We start from the raw sequence: 21856 nt of genomic DNA on the forward strand, positions 1-21856 counted from the left end.
TGGTCAATGCCTCTACCACAACGTCTGTGAGGCACAGCCTCAATCCCCAACAGGTCAATGGCTGTACTGCAATGTCTGTGAGGTATAACCTCAAAATCCAACAGGACAGTGGCTGCACGGCAGCGTCTGAGGCACATCCTCAATCCGTAATGGGAAAGTCTCACCATCTAGCCAACAGCGATATTGTAAGGTCTCCGAGGCACGACTGCAGTTCTTGACGGACCCATGGCAGGGCCTCAATTTCCCCAGTCGCACTCCCTTAACCTTCAGTGTGCACATTGGTGCCCACCAATACCCCCCACGGCAAAACCCTTGGTGTGGACACTGGTGCATGCTAATACCCCCACGGCAGAACTCCTCTTGCTTCCAGTGCCCCACGATTACATCCCTCACTGATCGACCGAAACAGCCCCAATGGGCAACTTAACTGATTTTGTTGTTTATCCACTGTTTCCTCGAGGTCACAGTGTGAGCAGCTGAGGGTGAGAGTAAAGAGAAAGGTTCTCAGATTCTTGTGACCCCCGAATAATCAGTTAAGACAAAGGCAGAAGGAAAAGCAATTCCAGAGCATCAGAAACAAGTAAGAATAGGAACAAACTCCGTCCGTAAGCAACAGAGTTTGGGAATTTGCATGCAAAGACCTAAGAAAGCATGAGGTGTAGGGCCTTGTCAGAACGCCTTTCAGAGGTCCTCGGGGCACACATGGGGTTTGGGGGTCGATCCTGGTACTCCTGATCTGTTCTCAGCGATGTAGCGATGTCCTCTCGGCACCCTCCTAAGTCCATGGACAAATCAGGGGCAGGTCTTGGTCTGGTTTCCACTTGTTCTGTCGGCAGTCTGAACGTCTCAGTACGTGGTACCAGAAGCCCCTCCTGGCATAGGGGGCGGTCACAGTACTCTCTGGGAAAGCATAGGAATGCAGCAATACACAAATCTGTCTGGGAGATTCCTCTGCTCCTCATGTCTTCACCAGGCAGGTCTGGGCTTCTCACATGGAAACCAGAGTCCTCCATGTAATACATTGAAGGCACACTTGGCCTCAGTGTATCGGCACTGTACACACACACTATTTAGTACTATTACCTCCATGAATTGTGTCCTCACGGACACACACACATTCAGCACACACATTTGCTCCGCTGCCATGGTGTCCGGCCTGCAAACACACACACTGCTAGCACACACATTCACCTAATGAGTGCTGCACAGCACTTCACTCTTCATGTATCGTACTTTCGCAAGCACACATACACCCAGCATATGCTTTCACTGTGCATGCACTGCACAGTTCTACATCTCTCATGATATGTATCCCTCGCAGCTAAACATACACCCAGCACACGCACTCACCATGCATTTACTGCAGAGCACTGCTCCATCCCTGTATTGTACCCTTACCAGGCGCACATGTCAACATCCCCCATTTCGGAACATCAACATTTCCAGTTGCCGAGCTTCGACGTCCCCAGTTGCCGAGCTTTGACGTCCCCAGTTGCCGAGCTTCGACATCCCCAGGTGCGTATGTCTGAAGTTCAGCTTGCACCAGCAGCTGAGTTGGTGTTGCTGCTTTAAATTCATTTGGGTTTTATAGTGCACAGTGTGTGCATATTTGGTTACTTCAGAGTGCAAGATGAGGCAGAAACAAAGTCTATGCAAAGAAAAAGCGCTAGATGAGAACAATTATTGAGGTGGGTAGGTGGTAGGTGCCTCCAGCGCACATCCTGCATTCAGAGTGCCTAGAAGCCCTGGCTTCCAGTTACCACAAGAGTCTGAAGAGTTCAGGATTCAGGAGTTTTCTCAAGAGGTCAGGCTGGGATGTGCGGTGGGCTGGAGGGGTTCTATCCTTTGGCCTTAGGAACCTTACCATGTTTCATCAGTGGGACTGAGGTCAAAGGATACGGTGGCTACCAATGAACAGAGATCTCTAGCCGCAGCACAGTGTGGTTAGGCCCGGCTTTGAAGAGATAGTGAGTATTTTACTCAGAAGGCTTTGTTGTTGGTACCAAGAACTCTGGATTTGATTCTGGTGTTAGCTGTGATCCATTGAAGAGCTGTCCGTTTTGATATGGTCCAACTTACAGAGGTGAAGACCCGCTCCAGCTGCCTGGTTCTGTAGCCCCTCTAACCTGGTGTCAGTCTTTTGGGGAGACCGATGTAGATGACGTTATATAACAAGGGGAGCTCTTTGCTATGGTGCACCCATCATTACAGAGTAGACGCGTAGTAAGATGAAGTTTAAAGAGAACACTGCAGCTTTAGGGGTTACCCCACAGGCACCCCAGAGAGTGGGCTTTTGGGTGTGAGGTGTGGACAGGCGCTGGTTCTCACTAGGAGGGGCGGCTGGGGGGGGGGGGGGGATCTTTACACGGCTGCATGCGTCACATATTGTACAGTTTAATAAAATAAGGTATATTAAAAAATGGGACCATAAAACGTCTAGTTTCTCCTGGTGTGTCCAACCCGGACTCAGGCAGGCCACAAAGGAGTCATTTGGGGATGCTGGCTGGCCCTGCAGAGGTTTGCCAGAGCCCAGAACTGAACTGGCTGTAATGTGGCGAGCATGAACTTACTGACGCTTTCAAAGTACTGTTCATATATTTTTATTAAATAATAAAACATTTTTTAATAATGTTGAATGTAAGCACAATTATGTGGTTTTTCTCTGGGAATAAAAGGCCACCTTCAATTAGCTGTAAAGTGCGCCCGGCCCCCTGGTTTCTGTGGACTGCCTGCCCCGTCTCTGACCTGCTGTCATCCTGTAATCCCTGTTCACACCGACTGATGTTTGCTCCTGGCGATAGGAGACTCTGCAGCTTGTATTTAATCTGTAGTCTCAAGGAGACACTGTGTCTACACAGAGATGTGTTAACACTCAGCAGGTCTGAGGGAGGAGGCGCTCTCTCGCTCACAGAAATCGGAGTGTGTCTGTGCATGTCTCTCTGTCCCAGATCTGCGTGCATGCTTGTGACACCTGGTTTGTGTGCACGTCTCTCTGTACCAGATCTGCGTGAATGCTTGTGACACCTTGTGTCCGTGCACGTCTCTCTGTCCCAGATCTGCGTGCATGCTTGTGACACCTTCTGTCCGTGCACGTCTCTCTGTACCAGATCTGCATGCATGCTTGTGACACCTGGTTTGTGTGCACGTCTCTCTGTACCAGATCTGCATGCATGCTTGAAACACCATGTGTCTGTGCACGTCTCTGTCCCAGATCTGCGTGCATGCTTGTGACACCTTGTGTGTGTACACGTCTCTGTCCCAGATCTGCATGCATGCTTGTAACACCTTGTGTCCGTGCACGTTTCTCTGTCCCAGATCTGCGTGCATGCTTGTGACACCTTGTGTCCGTGCACGTCTGTCTCTCTGTACCATATCTGCGTGCATGCTTGTGACACCTTGTGTCCGTCTCTCTGTACCAGATCTGCACACTGCTTGTGACACCTTGTTTGTGTGCACGTCTCTCAGTACCATATGTGCATGCATGCTTGTGACACCTTGTGTGTGTGCACGTCTCTGTACCAGATCTGCGTGCATGTTTGTGACACCTTGTGTCTGTGCAAGTCTCTGTACCAGATCTGCTTGCATGCTTGACACACCTTGTGTCTGTGCACGTCTCTGTACCAGATCTGCATGCATTTTTGTGACACCTTGTGTCTGTGCACATCTCTTTATATCAGATCTGCGTGCATGCTGGTGACACCTTGTGCACATGCACGTCTCTCTGTACCAGATCTGCATGAATGCTTGTGATACCTTGTGTCTGCGCACGTCTCCCTGTACCAGATCTGCGTGCATGCTTGTGACAACGTGAGCGCACGTGCGTGCATGCTTGTGCGTTTGCTTTCAGGGGGTGTGTGGGTGCGTCTGTGCACATCTCTCCATGCGTGCATATACGTTTGTGGGTGGGAGTTTGTGTGTAGGTCTGGGTGTAAGGGGGCTTGCATATGCGTCTGTGTGCGAACAGCCAGCTTTGGTCAGCACCTGCAAGCTGTGAAGTCACCAGATGCTTTTAACCATCAGAGTAATATGCCTGTGTCCGCAAGGCGCAATCACGGGCGCGTGCCTGCAAGGCGCAATCACGGGCATGTGCCTGCAAGTCACAATCACGGGCATGTGCCTGCAAGGCACAATGACGGCAAGCTCAAGGGCAGTACCAGCAAATGGATGCAAACACTCGAGCGGCTACAAGATCACCCGCAGGGACGGCCCAACGGAGTAGGAGGTGGAATCGCCATCATCCACAAGAACACCCTCAGGGTCTCGACCAGCACCGACGACACCCTCAGCACAGCCGAACACCTGCACTTCCAGATCCACACCGATCCCAACACCACCCTCAGAGGAACTCTCGCCTACAGACCCCCCCGGACCCCAGCCTCAGTTCAGCGACTCCATCGCCGACTTCGTCAGCATGCACGCCCTCGCCTCCACGGACTACATCCTCCTCAGAGACCTGAACTTCCACCTTGAGAACAATGACACCAACTCCACCACCCTGATTGACAACCTCAGACTTAGACAGCTCGTCACAACGCCCACCCACTCCGCCGGCCACACACTTGATCCCATCTTCTCCGCAAGCCCCCACGTCACATTCAACCACACCACTGAACTTCACTGGACCGACCATCGCTGCATCCACTTCAGCTTCCAGAAACCCACCATGCACCACTGCACTCAACAGATCCCCCGCCGCAGCTGGAGCAAAATCACTGAAGACCAGCTAAACACCACCCTCGCCCGAACCCCACCCGCTGACCCCACCGACACCGCTGCCCGCAACCTCAGATGTTGGATCGACAACTGCGCCAACACTCTTGCCCCGATCAAGAAGCCCTGCAACAGACACACTAACAAGAAAGCCAGCTGGTTCACCGCAGGCCTCCAGGTCTCCAAGCAAACCTGCCGTACGCTAGAGAAGAAATGGCACCGCGAACAGACACCAGAGAGCTACGCAGCCCACAAGAACGCCATCCGCAGACACCATCACCTCATCAGATCCGCCAAAAGTGCCTCCTTCAAGGACCGACTTGACAACAACGCACACAACAGCAAAGAGCTCTTCAATATCGTGAAGGAACTCTCCAACCCCAGCTCCAACACCAATACATCCCACCATCGCAAGAGCTGTGCGACTCCCTCGCCACCTTCTTCCATCGCAAGATCGCAGACACCACAATAGCTTCAACAACCTGACCGCCCCAACAACCACCGACACCTCAGACCCCGCGGCCACCACCCACATCGATCCCCTGCTCAAATGGACCAACATAAACGACGATGAAACCATCAAAATCATGAACACCATCCACTCCGGCTCTCCGTCAGACCCATGCCCACACCACATCTTCAACAAGGCTAGCGCCACCATCGCACCCCATCTCCACAAGGCCATCAACATCTCCTTTGAGACCGCGACCTTCCCGGAGAGCTGGAAGCACGCCGAGATAATGCCTTACTGAAGAAACCCAAGGCGGATCCAAGGGACCTCAAGAACTTCCGGCCCATCTCCCTGCTACCATTCCCTGCGAATGTCATCGAGAAGACCGTCAGACAGCTGACCCGCTACCTCGAGGAGAACAACATCCTGGACCCGTCCCAGTGCATGTTCTGCAGCAACCACAGTACCGAGACTGCCTTCATCGCCACCACCGATGACATCAGGGCCCTGCTGGACAACGGCAAAACCGCTGCCCTCATCCTCCTGGCCCTATCAGCCGCCTTCGGCACGGTCTGCCACCCCACCCTACGCATACGCCTCCACAACGCAGGGATCCGAGACAAGACTCTGGAATGGACCACCTCCTTCCTCTCTGGCAGAACCCAGAGCGTCCGCCCCCCCCATTCCGTTCCGAAGCCTCCAAGATCATCTGCGACATACCCAAAGGATCATCCCTCAGCCCGACACTGTTCACGTCCGCTCGCCCACGTCCCCAGACTGCACGACCTCAACATAATCTCCTACGCAGACGACACCCAGCTGATCCTCTCCCTCACCAAGGACCCCCTCACCGCCAAAGCCAACCGCCAGGAAGGAATGAAAGCCGTCACCGAGTGGATGAAGAACAGCTGCCTGAAGCTGAACTTGGACAAAACAGAGGTCCTCATCCTCGGCTCCACGCCCTCTGCCTGGGACAACTCCTGGTGGCCGACCGCCCTGGAAGCAGCACCAACACCCACTGACCACGCACACAACCTGGGGTTGATCCTCGACTCAACACTCCATGACCAAGCAAGTCAACGCCATCTCGTCCTCCTGCTTCAACGCCCTCCGCATGCTCCGCAAGATCTACAGATGGATCCCCACTGAAACAAGAACGGTCACCCAGGCCCTCGTCAGCAGCAGGCTGGACTACGGAAACGCCCTCTATGCAGAGCCTCGGCCAAACTCCTGAAACGACTACAATGCATACAGAACGCCTCTGCTCGCCTGATCCTCTACATCCTGCGCCACAGCCACGTCACACCACACCTGAGAGACCTGCACTGGCTTCCCGTCAACAAGAGGATTACCTTCAAACTCCTCACACACAAGGCGCTCCACAACACCGGACCAGCATACCTCAACAGACTCACCTTCTACACACCGAACCGACAGCTCCGCTGACCTCTCCTTCGCCACTGTGCCCCGCATACGAAGAGCGACCACCGGCGGCAGATTGTTCTCACACCTTGCCGCCAAGACCTTGAACACCCTCCCTAACCCCCTACGGTAGACCCAGGACCTACTAACCTGCAGGAGGCTTCTCAAGACCTGGCTATTCGAGCAGTAGCAGCACCCCCCCTCCCCCTCACCCCCTCAGCGCCTTGAGACCCTCACGGGTGAGTAGTGCGCTTTACAAATGAATTGATTGATCTCAATTTGCCATTAAATTCATCTTGCTTCACTATTGCCTCGCCGGTCAGCGTCTTCCTTGACACCAACGTCCCAGTGCGACAAGGTTGCCTTGGGAAGAGAGGTGCCTGCCACAAACTTCTCGAAGAACTCACATGAACAATGCAGATTTTCTATATTCCAAAGAGGAGGGAGTGAGAAGTGATATAGGGTTGGCTTATCTTCCCGCACATCTGAATGTTGGAAAACAAATGGAGAGAAGCCAATCCCAATTCTCTTCACCTGCCTGAGTGGGTCTCCCTATGGTGTTTAAAGGCCTCTTACCCTGTCCCTCCGGGATTCCCCAGCGACAAGCTTCTTCAGAGGGTCCCGGTCCAGATAACGAAGGATGTGTCTGGATGGGCTCAACCTTGATAACCGAGGGAGCTCTTCTGGTTATTGGGCAGGATCCTAGATTTAAAATAGCATAAGGTGTCCAGAGGGATGATCTTATTTTTACAGGGCACTCTGGTGGAGTTACAAACAGCAGGGGATACACCAGAGGAAATGAGTACCCTTTGTATCCCTGGGTCAGCATGCTTCAGCCATCACACCAACGCCTCACCGGGCTCGCTGGCTTTTGTCAGGACCTCACAAGGATTCCGTAGGTTTCTTCAGTACCTGCTGTGTGCATTCACTTTGTGGAACTCGTATTCACCATATTCATACCTGCCATACAGACCGGTCTCTGTGTTTGTATGCTGCTTGTAGCATCCTATTGATAGCACCATGAAGGGAAAGAGGCAGGCAGACATTGTAGTCAAACTTTCTCCATAGGTCTCGTCCTGGGGTTCTTCCTTCAACGGCATCTTAGAACCCATTTTATCTTCTACATGGGTGTGAGAGCTGGGCCACGGTACAGTGCAAAATATCTAAAGTGCTCGAAGATCTTAAAAGATATTACTCGCACTGGCCTTTTGCTTGAGAATGACATCCCGCACATGCATTCACCCTCCATGCATGGCAACATCACCACAGCCATCTTGGATTGGGAAGTGCCTAAGAATTCTCACGGAGGTGACCGATGGTCATCAGGAATTCAATTGTTGTGACAAACAGTGGAGTATGCACATCATTTTTTTGTTTTAAGGTTTACTCTTTCTTACGCCAGGGCAGAGGTTAATTTATCTACACACAATTTACAAGGTACTTTTATTAATAAATATGTTGGTCAAAGAGCCATGACAGTGGAGTACAATTTAGAACAGTGTCTGCTTATGTACAAGCCATGGAGGCGGACGTACATTTCCTTACTAACAGTTCAATAAAAGACCCTGTTTTTTCTCAGATCAAAGTGGATACAGCTCAACAAGGACATTTGTGAAACCACTGCAGTTGAGCCACCAATATTTGTGGGTTGCCCCGGTGAGAAATTTACTAATCCATTTATTCATCCACTGGATATTAGACTCATCCGGTTCGGTGAGGTGTTCGGTATACATTACACATACTTCTTGTACTCTTCTCATATTTACTCTATCTTAAACACCAATTAACATGGCTGCAGGGTATGTCCCAGGCTCATTATTTGTGTCAGGAAAGGGCAATCCGCTGCTACCCTGGAAACAATGGGAGACGTTGTTTGATGCAATAGGTGGGGACCACAGCGTGACCTGCTTCATAATTAAGGGGAAGAGTGAAGGAGCATGCATGAGAGTAGGGATGAACTTCCCTTAGCTGATGATGACGGTCAACCAAGAGACGCATTTGAAATGTCAGTTCTAATGCTAGAAAAGCATTTCATTACTCAAATTAAGATTGTCCGTATGATTTCGGAGCACTCCCAAGCTCCCGAATTAGGGGCCAACTTATGAGATGTGTCAGATGACTAAGAGTTCAGGGAAAACGCTTGGCTTACAATCCAGATTTGATAGACAATGTTGAAATAGTCCAAGTGATGAAATATATCACTACTTGGATACGTGACATTCGTGAAAATCACAGAAAAGATTTGAAGGAAGCAATGGAGTTAGTGAGGGAGTGAGTACTGTGTCCAGCGACAAAGAGGAAGGCAGTGTGAAGAATGTGAGTGGTGAGTGTAAGAGATCTCCCTAGAAAAAGAAAGGCAAGGGGGACGATTTAAAGTTCTAGATGTGGAAGCAGAAGTCATCTTCCCAACAATCTTGGGTGTTCTGACAAGAATGCCACCTATTAGAAATGTGGAAAATGGGCTATTAATGCCTGGATCTGCAGGGGTAACAAGATTCAAAGTGCTGAGTGTGCTTCAGATACTATGAAAAAAGTGATTTTATGTTTCAGAGACGATGGAGGTGCTGACTGTGCAGTGCTGAGCATGCCGGAGAGTGAGGTGATATTGAAGGCAAAAAAATGATGGGAGTTGGGGGACTCAGGTTCTCCTTACACCATCCTAGGTGACCAGAAACAGACATAGCACTTTGGTACAGATGGTACGGAGTTGCTGCCTGCTAAGATTATCCTGGTGGGGTATGGTGGGTCAAAAGTGAATGAGCTTGGCTACACAATCATGAAGATTTGGGTCTATGTTGGTAGGCGCCACTATGGTGAAATTAGCATCACATTAAGACCCAGTGCCCCTGAAACAGTTCAATTGCCATCCAATGCCAGTGATGGTGATGATATTTATTTGGAATCTCCTGCTGTTTTTGAACGAGAGCTGGGATACTGTAGTAAATTGAGCACAAGATTATGCTAAAACAAACTGCGCCGTGTATCCACAAGGTCAGGAAGGTTCCTAACACGATGTTCAGGCCAATCAAGGATGAGCTAGAAAGGTTGTTGAAGTTAGGTGTCATAAAGGAGATGAAGTCCTCTGAATGGCTTTCCCTAGTTGTGCTGGTAACCAAGGAGTGAGGAACATAAGAATGTGTCAAGATGTCCTGGAGATGGGTTCGTAGCTGATGTTCTTGAACTGAACTTGCCATTACCTTCATTGTGCTTCACTTGTGTCTTGTAGGCACCATCCTTGGTGCTAACTTAACGGGTACTAAAAAGGAGAGGTAAGGAGGCACTTTGATCTGGGCATCTTCACCGATAAACAATAGGATTCAGATGCACCTCAACATGAATTTTCTAACACAGTGAAAGCCTATTTTTTGTTAAAGGAGGGCAAGTGCCAGAGATATGTTTGTTATGCATATTCGTATAGCACCTCAATCATCTGGCAGGGCATCCAGGTGCTTTGCTGGATGTTTTAGGAACTGTCTCCTTGGAGAGGTTATTCAAAGAGCCAAGTCTTCAGCTTTCTGCGGAACTCCAGAAGAGATTAGGCTTCAACGTGGTGTGGGAGGTCTCTCCAAGTCAGGGGGGGGGGGGGGGAGGGGGGAGGTTGTCATAAGTGCATGCAGCTGTTGAAGTACACTAGGCCAGTGCTGTGGCGTGCTTTGCATGTGTGTGTGAGAGGTGTGAGCTGGATGGTTTTGTGTACACGTTCAAGGCACTACACAACTCAAGCCCCACCCACCTGAGCAGTTGCAAATCCCTCGACCAGCCACCCAGATATCTCCCCTCCGCAAGACTCAAACTTGCACACATACCATGCATACACAGAACCAGATCAGAAGGGCAAGCATTTTGGAACATTGCTCCCAAAGCGTGGAACAACCCCCTACAACACGCCAGAGCCTCTTCCTCTCTTCTAGAATTCCGCAAGAAGTTGAAGACCTGTGTTTTTTTCAATTAACCAACCTACCACTGGCAGGGTTCGGCACACACACGTGCTCAGCACCAAGATACGCTTGTGGGTTATAGTGCGCTTTACAAATATACATAACATAACAGTCTGGGTCCTCTGATGTTCAGTGAGGCTGGATTTATCACCGAAGCTGTTCAGAGATTCAGAGCACGAATAAGATTCTTCTTTGATGTGAATCATCTTATGTTAAGCGAGAAAAGACTTTAGACTAGAGATTTTCAAGCATTCAGAGCTCTGACATTATCCTCTCCATCGTGTGCTGGTTCGTGTTGAGTGAAATGGGGTTTTCTGACTAAAACGTGTCTGGGATTCAGGGCACGGATAGGTTTTTCTCCAGTGTAGGTTCTCTCATGGTGATTGAGCATGGCATTAAACCTGCATTTATAACATTCAGAGCACTGATAAGCTTCTCCCTCAGGGTGGGCCTCTCTTGGTGAGACTGATCTGACTGAAGCTTTTGTGACAGCCCTAACACTGAAAAGATACACCTACTTCAACTCATGCATTTTAGTGGTTGTCCTATTGCTGACCCGCCAATTTGCCTACAAGCAGAATATTGTTGCAGCTTTCCACTGTGATGGCACAAAAATATCAAAACTTGGCATGCAGTTTTTGACAACAATGAAAACAAGTCACTAATAATAAACTGCTCCCTTAGGCATGCGGCAACCACCGTAATCTGTTTCACAAGATTACACTCTTTCTTCACACTAACAACCAAGACTTTCTGGCCTGGGGCACTGACCTCCTTACGGTGGGCTAAGCTACTCCCTTTTATATTGTTCTCCTCTCACCTTTCCATTTCCAATACAAGCCAAACAAGCTTATCTTCACCTACACCATGACCGCTCTACTCAAAACTTATGCAAACAATTTTACTGCCTACATAAGGGTTTCCCACCTATCTTCAATCACAAATACCTTCATCACTGGAACCTCGGTACTAATGGCCCCACGCTCCTCACAGGCTCAAAAACAATTATGCAGGCCTGACCAATGAAGTAACCCTCTACTTCTTCAGGTGAACTTGGAAATATATACTTTCCATCTCTCCTTCTACACTGCCACCTACTGGTGCCTTGCCCCTCTTCATCTATTTTTCCTCACTCTCTTTGGCTCCTAGGCCCATCCTTCACTCATGAAGCAGTCACCGATTGCTTGGGACGCTGCTAGCTGTATTGTGTGCATAATCGTGCTTTTAAATCGCCTGATTATTTTTAACCTCACTCTGCTGCTGCTAGTTCATCATTCAGGTTTTTACATTTGTGTTATAACTTGTGAAAGTTGCATTTGTGTCATAACGTGTGAAACCTCTTACCTGCTTATTTCTCCCTGGCCCCGGTCCGACGCGGCAAGTGCCGTTGCGCGGAGGGCTATTGGGGGCAGATTTCACTTCCTGCTGGGGTCAGCGCACCAGTTGTTTTTGGCGCCCCACCAGCATTTAAGGCCCCTGAATGCGCGCGCGCAGCGGACGCGCGCAGCAGGCATGCCGTCGGTGCGCCAAATGCAAGCCCGTCTGCGCCTGGACTGGACCCAGGGCCACTTCCCCTGGTCCTGAGCCCTTAGGGCACAAGATACTTAGATACTCAGTCATGGATCTGGTTAACTTACGCCCAGCACCTATTAATGCCCTCATTGTAACTACCTACCCTCTCCACGATTTAATCGGCAGGCCTGTATAACACACTCCTTGAACCCGGACAGTGGAAATATTAGCGCAGCGCTGATCAATGCGCGTTCTTTAGTTAAACACAAACACGAAATCGCAGACTTGATAATTGATCATAAATTTGATGTTCTCTTCATAACGGAAACCTGGACAGATCCTTCATCAGGACCGGATCTCATAGATGCTACCCCAGAGAGTTATACCGCTTTAAGGCAAGACAGAGTAAATAAAAAAAAGGTGGTGGGCTTGCGATAAGTTTTCGCAATAGCCTCACAGCTGAAATCGAACATATCCCCATGCTAACCTGTGAAGCTCTATATTTTTCTATCCAGCTCACCCCATCTCAAACTTCTAAGGGCATTCTACTCCATCGCCCACCAGGACCCAGGACAGAGTTTCTTTCAACTTTAAGCACTCTGTTAGAACCTTTAGCGGTTGAATCTACCTTTACGATTTTAGGGGATTTTAATTTTCATTTAGAAAATCATCTGGACAACACCACCAATAATCTACTTTCAGATCTGGAAGCGGTAGGCTTATCTCAGCGAGTCTCAAACGCTATGCACCAAGCCGGCCACACTTTAGATGGCCTCTTCTCAAACTCCCAAGCCATTCGTCTACAGAGTATTCTCCCTTTAGTCTGTTCTGATCATCATGCAATCATTTTTGATATTCAGACCAACTTCAAGCACTCCCCAGCACCTTAACGATCAAGCCGGGTCTACGAAGAGCGTGGAAGTGCTTAGACCCCCAGCTTTTAAAAATACACTTGTGCTCAACCCAACCAATAGTCCCGACAGATCCCAATGTGGCCTCAGTAAACTACACCAACTGGTTAAATGATGCTTTTGACCGGCTGGTGCCCAACAAAATTATCTCAAAAAATCGGAGCGCGCCTTCAGCTCCTTGGTTTTCTGAACTCCTTAGAGAACAAAATTAATTGTGCAGGAACTGTGAATGAAAATGGCGTAGATCCTATAACCTTCAGGAAAAACTAGTTTATAAAGCAGCACTTACCAACTACAAACACTTGATCGCGCAGGAAAAAAGGAGATACTATACTGTTCAGATCGAAGCTGCACAAGATTCTAATAAACACCTATTCCAAGCAGTTGCCAAACTGTCAGGCCAAACATCCTCCAGCAACGTGGCCCCTACTCAGTCACTATGTGACTCTTTAGCGAACTTTGGTGTTGAGAAGGTAAACAATATTTACTCGAAATTTGCTTCTGAAACCAACACTATGGCTCAACCGATAATAAGGGACTCCTTTGAATTCTCCTTAGTGAAATTTGACAATACCACTTTCGATCAGATTGCTAGTATAATATCCTCCGTAAAATCAGGCTCCGCTAATGATCCTTAGATCAAGTGGCACCTGTCTTATCTACTATCTGTAATTCCATGTTTGCCTCAGGTATCTTTCCCACGATTTGGAAGAAAACGATTATAAAACCACTCTTAAAAAAAGCAAACCTGGATCCCACCGAAACTAAAAACTACAGGCCAATAGCTAGCCTGCCTTTTCTGGCAAAAATCTTTGAAAAGGTTATGAACACCCAACTTTCCAAATAAATTGAAGACCACCAGCTGTTAGATGCCACACAATTCGGTTTCCGCAAAGGCCACGGAACAGAGACCGCACTCATTAAAGCGACCGAAGACATCAGAGTCATCTTAGACCAGGGAGGCACGGCTGTTCTTGTGTTGCTGGATCTCTCAGCAGCCTTTGACACGGTCGATCATGCCGTCCTGATCGACCGGGTCACTGAACTGGGTATCCAGAAAAAAGCCCAAGAGCTGCCGGCCTCTTTCCTCGCCAACCGTACTCAGTCGGTAAATTTTGGTACCTTTCAGTCCACCCAATTGAGCCTCCCGTGTGGTGTCCCGCAAGGCCCATCCCTAAGTCTGACACTTTTTAATGTCTATGTGGCGAACTTGGCTAGAGTTATCAAGGGACATGGGTTGGGCCTCACTTCATATGCCGACGATACTCAGTTGGTGTTGACAATACACAATGATGGAGAAGAAGTAGCAGCAAAATTTCAAGGAGGCATGCTGGCCATCAGTGATTGGATGACCAGCAATTGCCCTAAATTAAACTCTGATAAAACAGAGGTTATGACCTTCGGTAAACTATCCCCTGCCTGGTCCTCAACCTGGTGGCCGTTGTCATTGGGTCCTCCGCCACCCCCTGTCACTAGGGTTAGGAATCTAGGCATCATATTTGGCGATAGACTGACTTTTCTACCTCATGCCAACCCGGTAGTCTCAGCTGCATTTTACAAACTACGCATGATAAACAAAAAATACTACCATTTCTTCCCCTGACATCAGGAAAAACTCTGGTTAGCACTCTAGTCATGTCTACCATTGATTACTGCAATGGGCTTCTCCTGAATGCCCAATACAAGGTTATCCATAAGCTGCAAACTATTCAGAATGCAGCTGCCAGCATTCTGTCGGGAACCCCTAAATATAAGCCTATATCACATGTTATTCAGAAATTTCACTGGCTCCCTGTGAAGAGTTGTATAATGTTTAAGGCCTTGTGTATTGCATACAAGACATCCCGCAACACAGGGCCTCAGTTTCTGATTAGAGATTTAGCAGCCTATATCCCAGCCCGGGCTCTTCGCTCATCTACGGCATCTCTGTTCAAAGTGCCACGCACTAAAACTGCCTCTTGGGGCGATAAACGTTTCATTGTTGCGACTGCTAAACTTTGGAACTTGCTCCCATTACAGATCAGATCATCCCAATCCATATTAACCTTCAGGAAAATGATGAAAACATGGCTGTTCACACAATAAGTTTCCTTGGTATAAGTTTCTAGCTGCCCGTCCTTAGCGCTGAGACACCCATGGGTATTTGAGCGCTTTATAAATCTCATAATCATAAACATAAACATGACCCATCACACACTCTATGAATACCTGAAACAGTCCTGTCTGACTGAACATGACAAAAAAGACCCGAAACATCACCCCAACGACTGCTTCATAGCACTGGTGAACAGAAAATACTGCGACTATCACCCTATACCTGCTATTAGTCGGTGGCTCATGACAATGTAACAAAGAATTGATCCCTTCAGGCTCGTCTCCTGTAAACCTCAAAAAAGCAAGTGAGGCCGTGTGTTCAAGGACATCCTCAGCTTTTGGTGCATGCAATACACGGATGGAGACTCAACATTCTGACCAAATCTACCGAGGAGCTTAAACTGCTTTGTTTGCCTAGAATGAGGATTTGGAATTTATTATAGTTACATACATGACAAAATGAGTAGACATTGATGGCACCTGTAGTAATGGAAGGCTGTGATGAAAAGAGAAGGGTAAAACGACTGGAACAGTCTATATGGCGGTAGAGAGGAAGAATGGAAGTCAAAGCGGATTCAAACAACAGGGATAAGATACACAAGTTCATTAAACAACCCTACCTAGTGATGATGACAGAGGTAAAAACCACTCTTTACCTGCTTACAGAGCTAGGCAGACATGAAATTAGTCTGTACTTCTGTCAACAGAAAATATTGTAAATCTTCCTCCTCTCACCTCTCCTTCAACTTCACTAGGAACCAGCTCAGCTTTCTTCGACTAAGAATCACCTATTTTTGCCTCTCCACAGAATACTGAAAAAAAGAAAAGGCGAAACACTCCTATGGAGACCGCTTATCAATCTACATGCAAGAGACATAGGGGAGTACATACCTGCTGGCTTCGTGGCGAGGTGAACTTTTCCGGACACAACATGAGTATCCAACAATCCTAAACATGTCCGTGAAGACACTGCCATCGGGGCGCTTGGTGATGAAGAACATCTTCCCACAGAGGAAGACCAGGAGGGAAACTCCAACGCACACCGTGGGGATGATGTAGCCAATCAGGAAGCTGACATTCTGTTGAACGTATCCGATCCCACCTAGAGAAATGATGGCGCCAACATTGATGCTCCAATAAAACCAATTAAAAAACGTGCGTGTGGCTTCTGAACCCCGATCTTTTACCTAGAGACGAAGATATAAAAAGGCATTAGTGGCTTATGAAATGTCTAGGCATAAATCAATACTCTATAAGGGGCCTAGGAAGAAACATAATGGTACAAAAACATTTAAACATTTGATGCCTTCATTAACTGGAGTCATAAAAGCAAATACTTTGGAGGCCATTTCAATTCCAAAATTAATGCATTGATTTTTTAAATATTAAACATAAAAGTCTCTTACAAAGAGTGAAAAAAACTAGAAAATACCATTAAATCACAGTACAGAAAACTTCAGAGTATCCTAAAAAAAGAAGAGTAAACATTTTAAAAGAAACACTGGGTACAAATATATATTTCAAATGCAACTGCAATAACTCATTTCTCTGGGGACCCCCTGCTCGGAGTAGGAACTGAGCCACAGCAAACTGATTGAGAGAATTAATGGTACAACATCATGGAAAGCGAGGTTAACACAGAGTTCTCCCCCTCTCAGAACCAATCAGAGAAATAACCAAAGGCTTACGCACGCGGCGAACTCCAAGGCAAACAAATCAGAAAAACCGCGCAGTGACGTTTCAAGGTTTGCATCGTCACAAGGATGCAGGTCCCAGCTGTGGAACAGAGGGTCCCCAACTTGAGCGGAACACTGAGTCTCCCATCTCAGTAAGTCTCAAAAGGCCACCAGAACTCAGCAGAAAATAAGAAGTCAACCTCATGAGACAGTGACTATCGGGTGCCCAAGATGCTACCCTAAACGCTGCCATATCGCGGGCAGTCAATCTCCCAGGAGACACCCCACGTAATCTAATTACAATCCTCCAAAAGAGATCTTGACATGCATAAGGCAGACTATCACCTCCTGAACAGTTATTGGAAATCAATCAGCATTTGTAAAGCACAATACTGTCACCCCTAGGGGTATCTGGGCGCTGTAATGTAGCATTACAGTTACTTCATATTCACTCTCAAAATAGAAGAGGCGTTGCATGTTTAATTCTTCAGGCCCAAGCTCAGCAACTGGCAGGTTGAAGATGTACGCTTCGCGTTGCTCCACATCGCAACTCATGGCAGAGCACCTCACAAAGCCTTAGCAGAAATTCACATCCAACGTAGAGGACACAGAGGACCAGTATTTGGGGCTCCTTGGCTTTTATTCTCCTCAGGGTCACCACGCACGGTCAATTCACATCTTCACCAAAATGGTTTAAACTGAAGGCTGTCTAAAGCTTGTTGCCATATCTTAGGTTTCCTTAGTTTAAGAAAAGTTTTTTTTAACTACAGTAGAGGGTTTTCAGAGTAGTCATCAACACTGTGTCATTATGTAAATGTGATACAGGCAGCGCTTAATTTGAGCTGGTGGTTGCAGAGGCACCTTACCTTACCTTTAGAGATCTGCACTTATTTTTCTGTCAGATATTGACTTACGGAAAGACGGAAAATCTGTCACAATGGGAGAAGGTAGTCGCCAACAAGAGTGAGATAAAGGGGTAGGGAGAGTCTAGCAGTATATTAAGAGGCCTGAGGTGGTTTTAAGTCTCTTGGTATTCAGTGCCCCAACATAGTTGCACCTACCACAGGCTTCTAAGAAGAGCTTCGCGCCCCCCCCATTCTTTCTTTTACAAATTAAGCTCTGAATATAGATGCAGGCTGAGGATATGTCTATGGAAAACTGTATGGACCATTCCTTGGGGGAGATGAGCTAAAAAATAAGGAGACGGAATCAAAATATAAGAAGTGTCTATTCACTTCAAAAACTGGGACAACCAGAGCTACCTGCCCTGAATGTGGACTACCGCCAGGCAGGATTAGTGCATTAAAGCAGCCATAAATATACAGAAGCCAAATTCCAAGGGACTCGTGGAAGTTGTCTAGAACACAGTCTAAGCCAGGGCCCCAGTTCACTGTTGTGAACCAACAAGGTGCTTTCAAGATCCCCCATAGTCAGGGAAACGATCCCACCCACGCCTCGCTAGCTCCAGCTCGGCCACCACAACGGTGTCCTCTCCATCCATGCAAGATTTCAAAACTGAAAGCCAACGCACAATATCAATTTACTGAATTCACACGCCAACCCTCACACATAAACAAGCTTCTCCACTAACTAGGCTTTGATACAAACAACTGAGGGATAAAGCAGTTATATTTTAACTCTTTATTAACAAGCTTGATTTTGTTGCAAAATTGCAAAAAAACAATCCAGTATTTCGTCTGGGCACAACAGGTTTAGATATTGTCCTCAGGGTAAATTTCTGTATTAAAAGCTTTACTCTAACCTTTTATTCTTAGTAAATTACGTTTCATGTGATTTTCAGAAGAAAACTGAACTGGCTGTATCTAAGCACCGGGTTTTAACTATAGATCACACGAGAACACGAGAGTGAGGGTCGAAACGTAGGAGAAAAAGAGACAGAAACCCAGAGACCGAGGGTAAGGGCTAAGAAGAGGGGGCAACAGAGAAGTTGTTTTGTTAGCTTAGAAGAGAAATGCTCACTTTGGTTGTAAAAATGCTAAGAACCGCCCAGCATAGTGTGAAAGTACAAGAGCTTTCTCTTGGCCCAGATATCATCTCGCCTCGCACACGTGGTGGTGGGTGATTTGAGGTCATGGAAGTGGATTAATGCTCCCTGTCGGCTCCCAGAGGGATCAAGGCAGAAACCCAGCATAGGGCCAAATCAGATCAAGGCGACAGCTACAGTCAAGCCTGTACCGAATCCTACTCTTGGAATTAATCAGGACATAGGAACCAAGGGAGACATCTCCACAAGGTTATGGAGATGCATCTCCAGTGTGAGGAGTTGTCATCTTTGATGGACAGGCCCGGCACCATTGTGGACATTTTCAAAAATGAGGACAGTCAGCCTGATGAAATATGGCTGAACATATTATATTATATTATAGAAAAAAAGTCAAAGTACCTTTTCCATGAAAATAGTGTGCTTTTGTGGAAAAGGCAGATGTAGGCAAAGGAATGGTAAGACGGAAAGAGAGGAGAGTGTATAGGATGGATGAAAGAGTGGATGGTGTAGGGGGAATAATAAAAGTTAAATAAAAGTATTAAAGAAAGGGAAGGAGATTTTAAACCATTGAAGTGAGTAAACGGAGGCAACAGGGGAAGGATCTTTTTTATGGAGAAAATGTCAATTGGGTTTGGGACGAAGTAAAAGTAAAGAAAAAAGTTACATGGGACATTAAGATGTACGGGAAGTAAAAGCGGTAATGTAGCAGGGCAAGTGTATAGGATCGGGACATGTAGAAGAGGTAGAGGGGGAAGTAAAATTAAAAAGTATTAACGCTGGAGGGCAGAAGATATATGGGTGTTAAAGGAAGGGAAGTGGAGGTAAAAGAATAGCAGGTTCTAACAGGTGAAATTGTAGAAACCTATTAATTTGGACGACTTTGTCAAAACAGGTTCGACGAGGGAAATTTGTCAGAAACCCACAAACACAACAGAGGAGGGAACAGAGAGTATACAATTAGTAGGCCAGAAATACGCCAACGAAGTGCAAGGTGACATGAACCCTAAGACAGTGAAACAGAGAAAGACGGTATGGAGCAAGAAGATATGAAACGGGAACAGAAGATGCACACACACCGGGAGACAAAGACAAGGAAACTGGGGCCAGAACATGGCCAGAGAGAAAGAGACGCATTGGGACAGCACTGACTGATAGAATGGGGTACGGACTCCCCGATACACCAACACCCACACAATGCTCAAACACAAGACCAGTGAGTGATCCGCAAGGAATGGGAGAGCGCAGTGCAGCGCACTAGATAAACCCCATCGTCCAATGGTTCATGGCTACTCATCCATTTTCAGTCTTCATCATCAATTTTCTCACATTCATGAAAGAGGTCAAAAGTAGACATCAGCCCTACAGCTGTGCTTCAAGGATATGGAACGCCTTTCAAGTCGAACCCTTCTCTGCATCCAACTCAGTGTTCCAGTGATGGAGCAAGGTTGCCATGGGCCCCAATGCCAGCAAAGGAAGTGGATCCCTTCTCTAAGCTGCTAGTTAGAAGAGAAATAAAATCTGTAATTGGGGTTCCGTGAGACGTCACACCCCGTGGTCACAAGCGCCTACTACTTTCTGGATAACCAAGTGCCTGGCTGCTTCCGAAAGGAGCTAAAGGCCATGCTCTTCAAGCTGCACAGCATCACTGTGTGATCTCAGGCATCTGGACATCCAACAAACTGTGCTCAGCCCCACTTCAACCCTGCCCACCAACCACGTATTCACCACCCTCCCCAACACTCATGCATCCACCCGCACTGGTCCATGCCCACCTGGAGGCTGTAATGCAACCCCTAATACTATACAGTCATACAATTGACGGGTTTGGGCCATAAAATCACATTAAAAACATCTCTACCTGCTTCTAAGCACTGCACCACTTATTAAGAGTTTTCAATTTATGGTAAATCGGCTTCACTTTAAGTGAAAAGAGGACAGGAGGAGAAGGCTGGTAAGATGCACAGGTTTACAGCATGTGAATATCTATAGCACGGATGGAAAGTGCAGGTTGATGAACATAGCGCCATGATGCAGTACTGTGATTAACCTCGGATACCTGCCACTACCTGAGGCTCCTCCACAAATGTTCACTTCCTACAGGAAGAGATGTTTCGAACAGCTTAAAACTGAAGCGCCCAGGTCTGAGTCTATCCGTGACCAGCCCCATTCCCTAGGCCCAAGGCTGTGGTGCGATCCACCACCGCGGCTCAACTCTCCTCTGTTTATTGAAACCACGAGTTAAAAAGACTTTACAGGGACTCGCCTCGTTGGGCTGGTTGGAGTCTTTTTCTGAGTGACATTTTTCTTGATACTGTGTTCACGCGGATAATAATCTGCACTTTTCCCTCATTTCGTCTATTTGGGACAATTCAGCGCTCGCAACAATAACTTCAAATAAATGAGCACAGAAAACGATTTTATTCCGAAATCTTCATATTAAGACTTCATTAATCTGAGCATAGTCCGTACCAGCAGTGCGAGTCCTAAACGCCTCCGCAGTCATAGGACATACACCCAGTATCTGTCGCCGGTAATTCCAACTCCCCCGAATGATCAGACGTTCCTGGATACCTGCTCCTAAGCGAGGGACTCAAGGTACTCCAGAGGGGGGATTACCGGGTCACTGCGCGTCCTGTCACTTCCAACCCACGGTGAGGACATCACGGCGACCGAAGCGGACATTACAAGGCGCTGGCAGGGGTCTGTCCTCCACAGATGGTAAATGAACTTCCCACTGATGCTGCAAACTTACAAATCAGCGAGGCTGGGGAAGGCCTGGGCTCAGCCCCGCAGGACGTGTAAATTACCAGCAGAGATCCGTCTGGAATTGGCCCTGACCTGCAGGGCGGCCGCTGATTGCCGCATAATGTCCCATTTAGAAGGCGCTGGGACTTCACTTCACATTACTTCTAGGAAACACTCAGGACCACGGCCTGGCTCCCCGAAGAGGGGTCACTGCCGATCTGACATGTCATTACCAGCCCGGCGGCAGGTCTGTGGGCTAGTGAGGGGGTCTCACCCCGCCTCCCCTGACAGCTTCTCTCCGGCATCCACCAAGGGCCCTTCGGTCGACCCTTGTCTCAGATCAGGATGGACATCATGGCCTCGGGCACGAGAAACCCCGAAGTCCGGGCCCT

At 47.8% G+C, this 21856-nt stretch overlaps 1 protein-coding gene across 2 annotated transcripts in view; it reads right to left on the minus strand.

Moving 5' to 3' along the window:
- Window positions 1-21856, minus strand: part of SLC15A4 (solute carrier family 15 member 4) — a 327049-nt gene that overhangs the window by 202659 nt on the left and 102534 nt on the right. For both annotated transcript variants that reach the window (XM_085632757.1, XM_085632759.1), the window contains exon 2: window positions 15930-16225. In XM_085632757.1, coding sequence (XP_085488883.1) covers window positions 15930-16225 — 296 coding nt within the window. The remainder of the gene's footprint in view (window positions 1-15929; window positions 16226-21856) is intronic.

The sequence above is a fragment of the Triturus cristatus genome, chromosome 11, assembly GCF_964204655.1.
Source record: "Triturus cristatus chromosome 11, aTriCri1.1, whole genome shotgun sequence".
NCBI classification, from domain to species: Eukaryota; Metazoa; Chordata; class Amphibia; order Caudata; family Salamandridae; genus Triturus; species Triturus cristatus.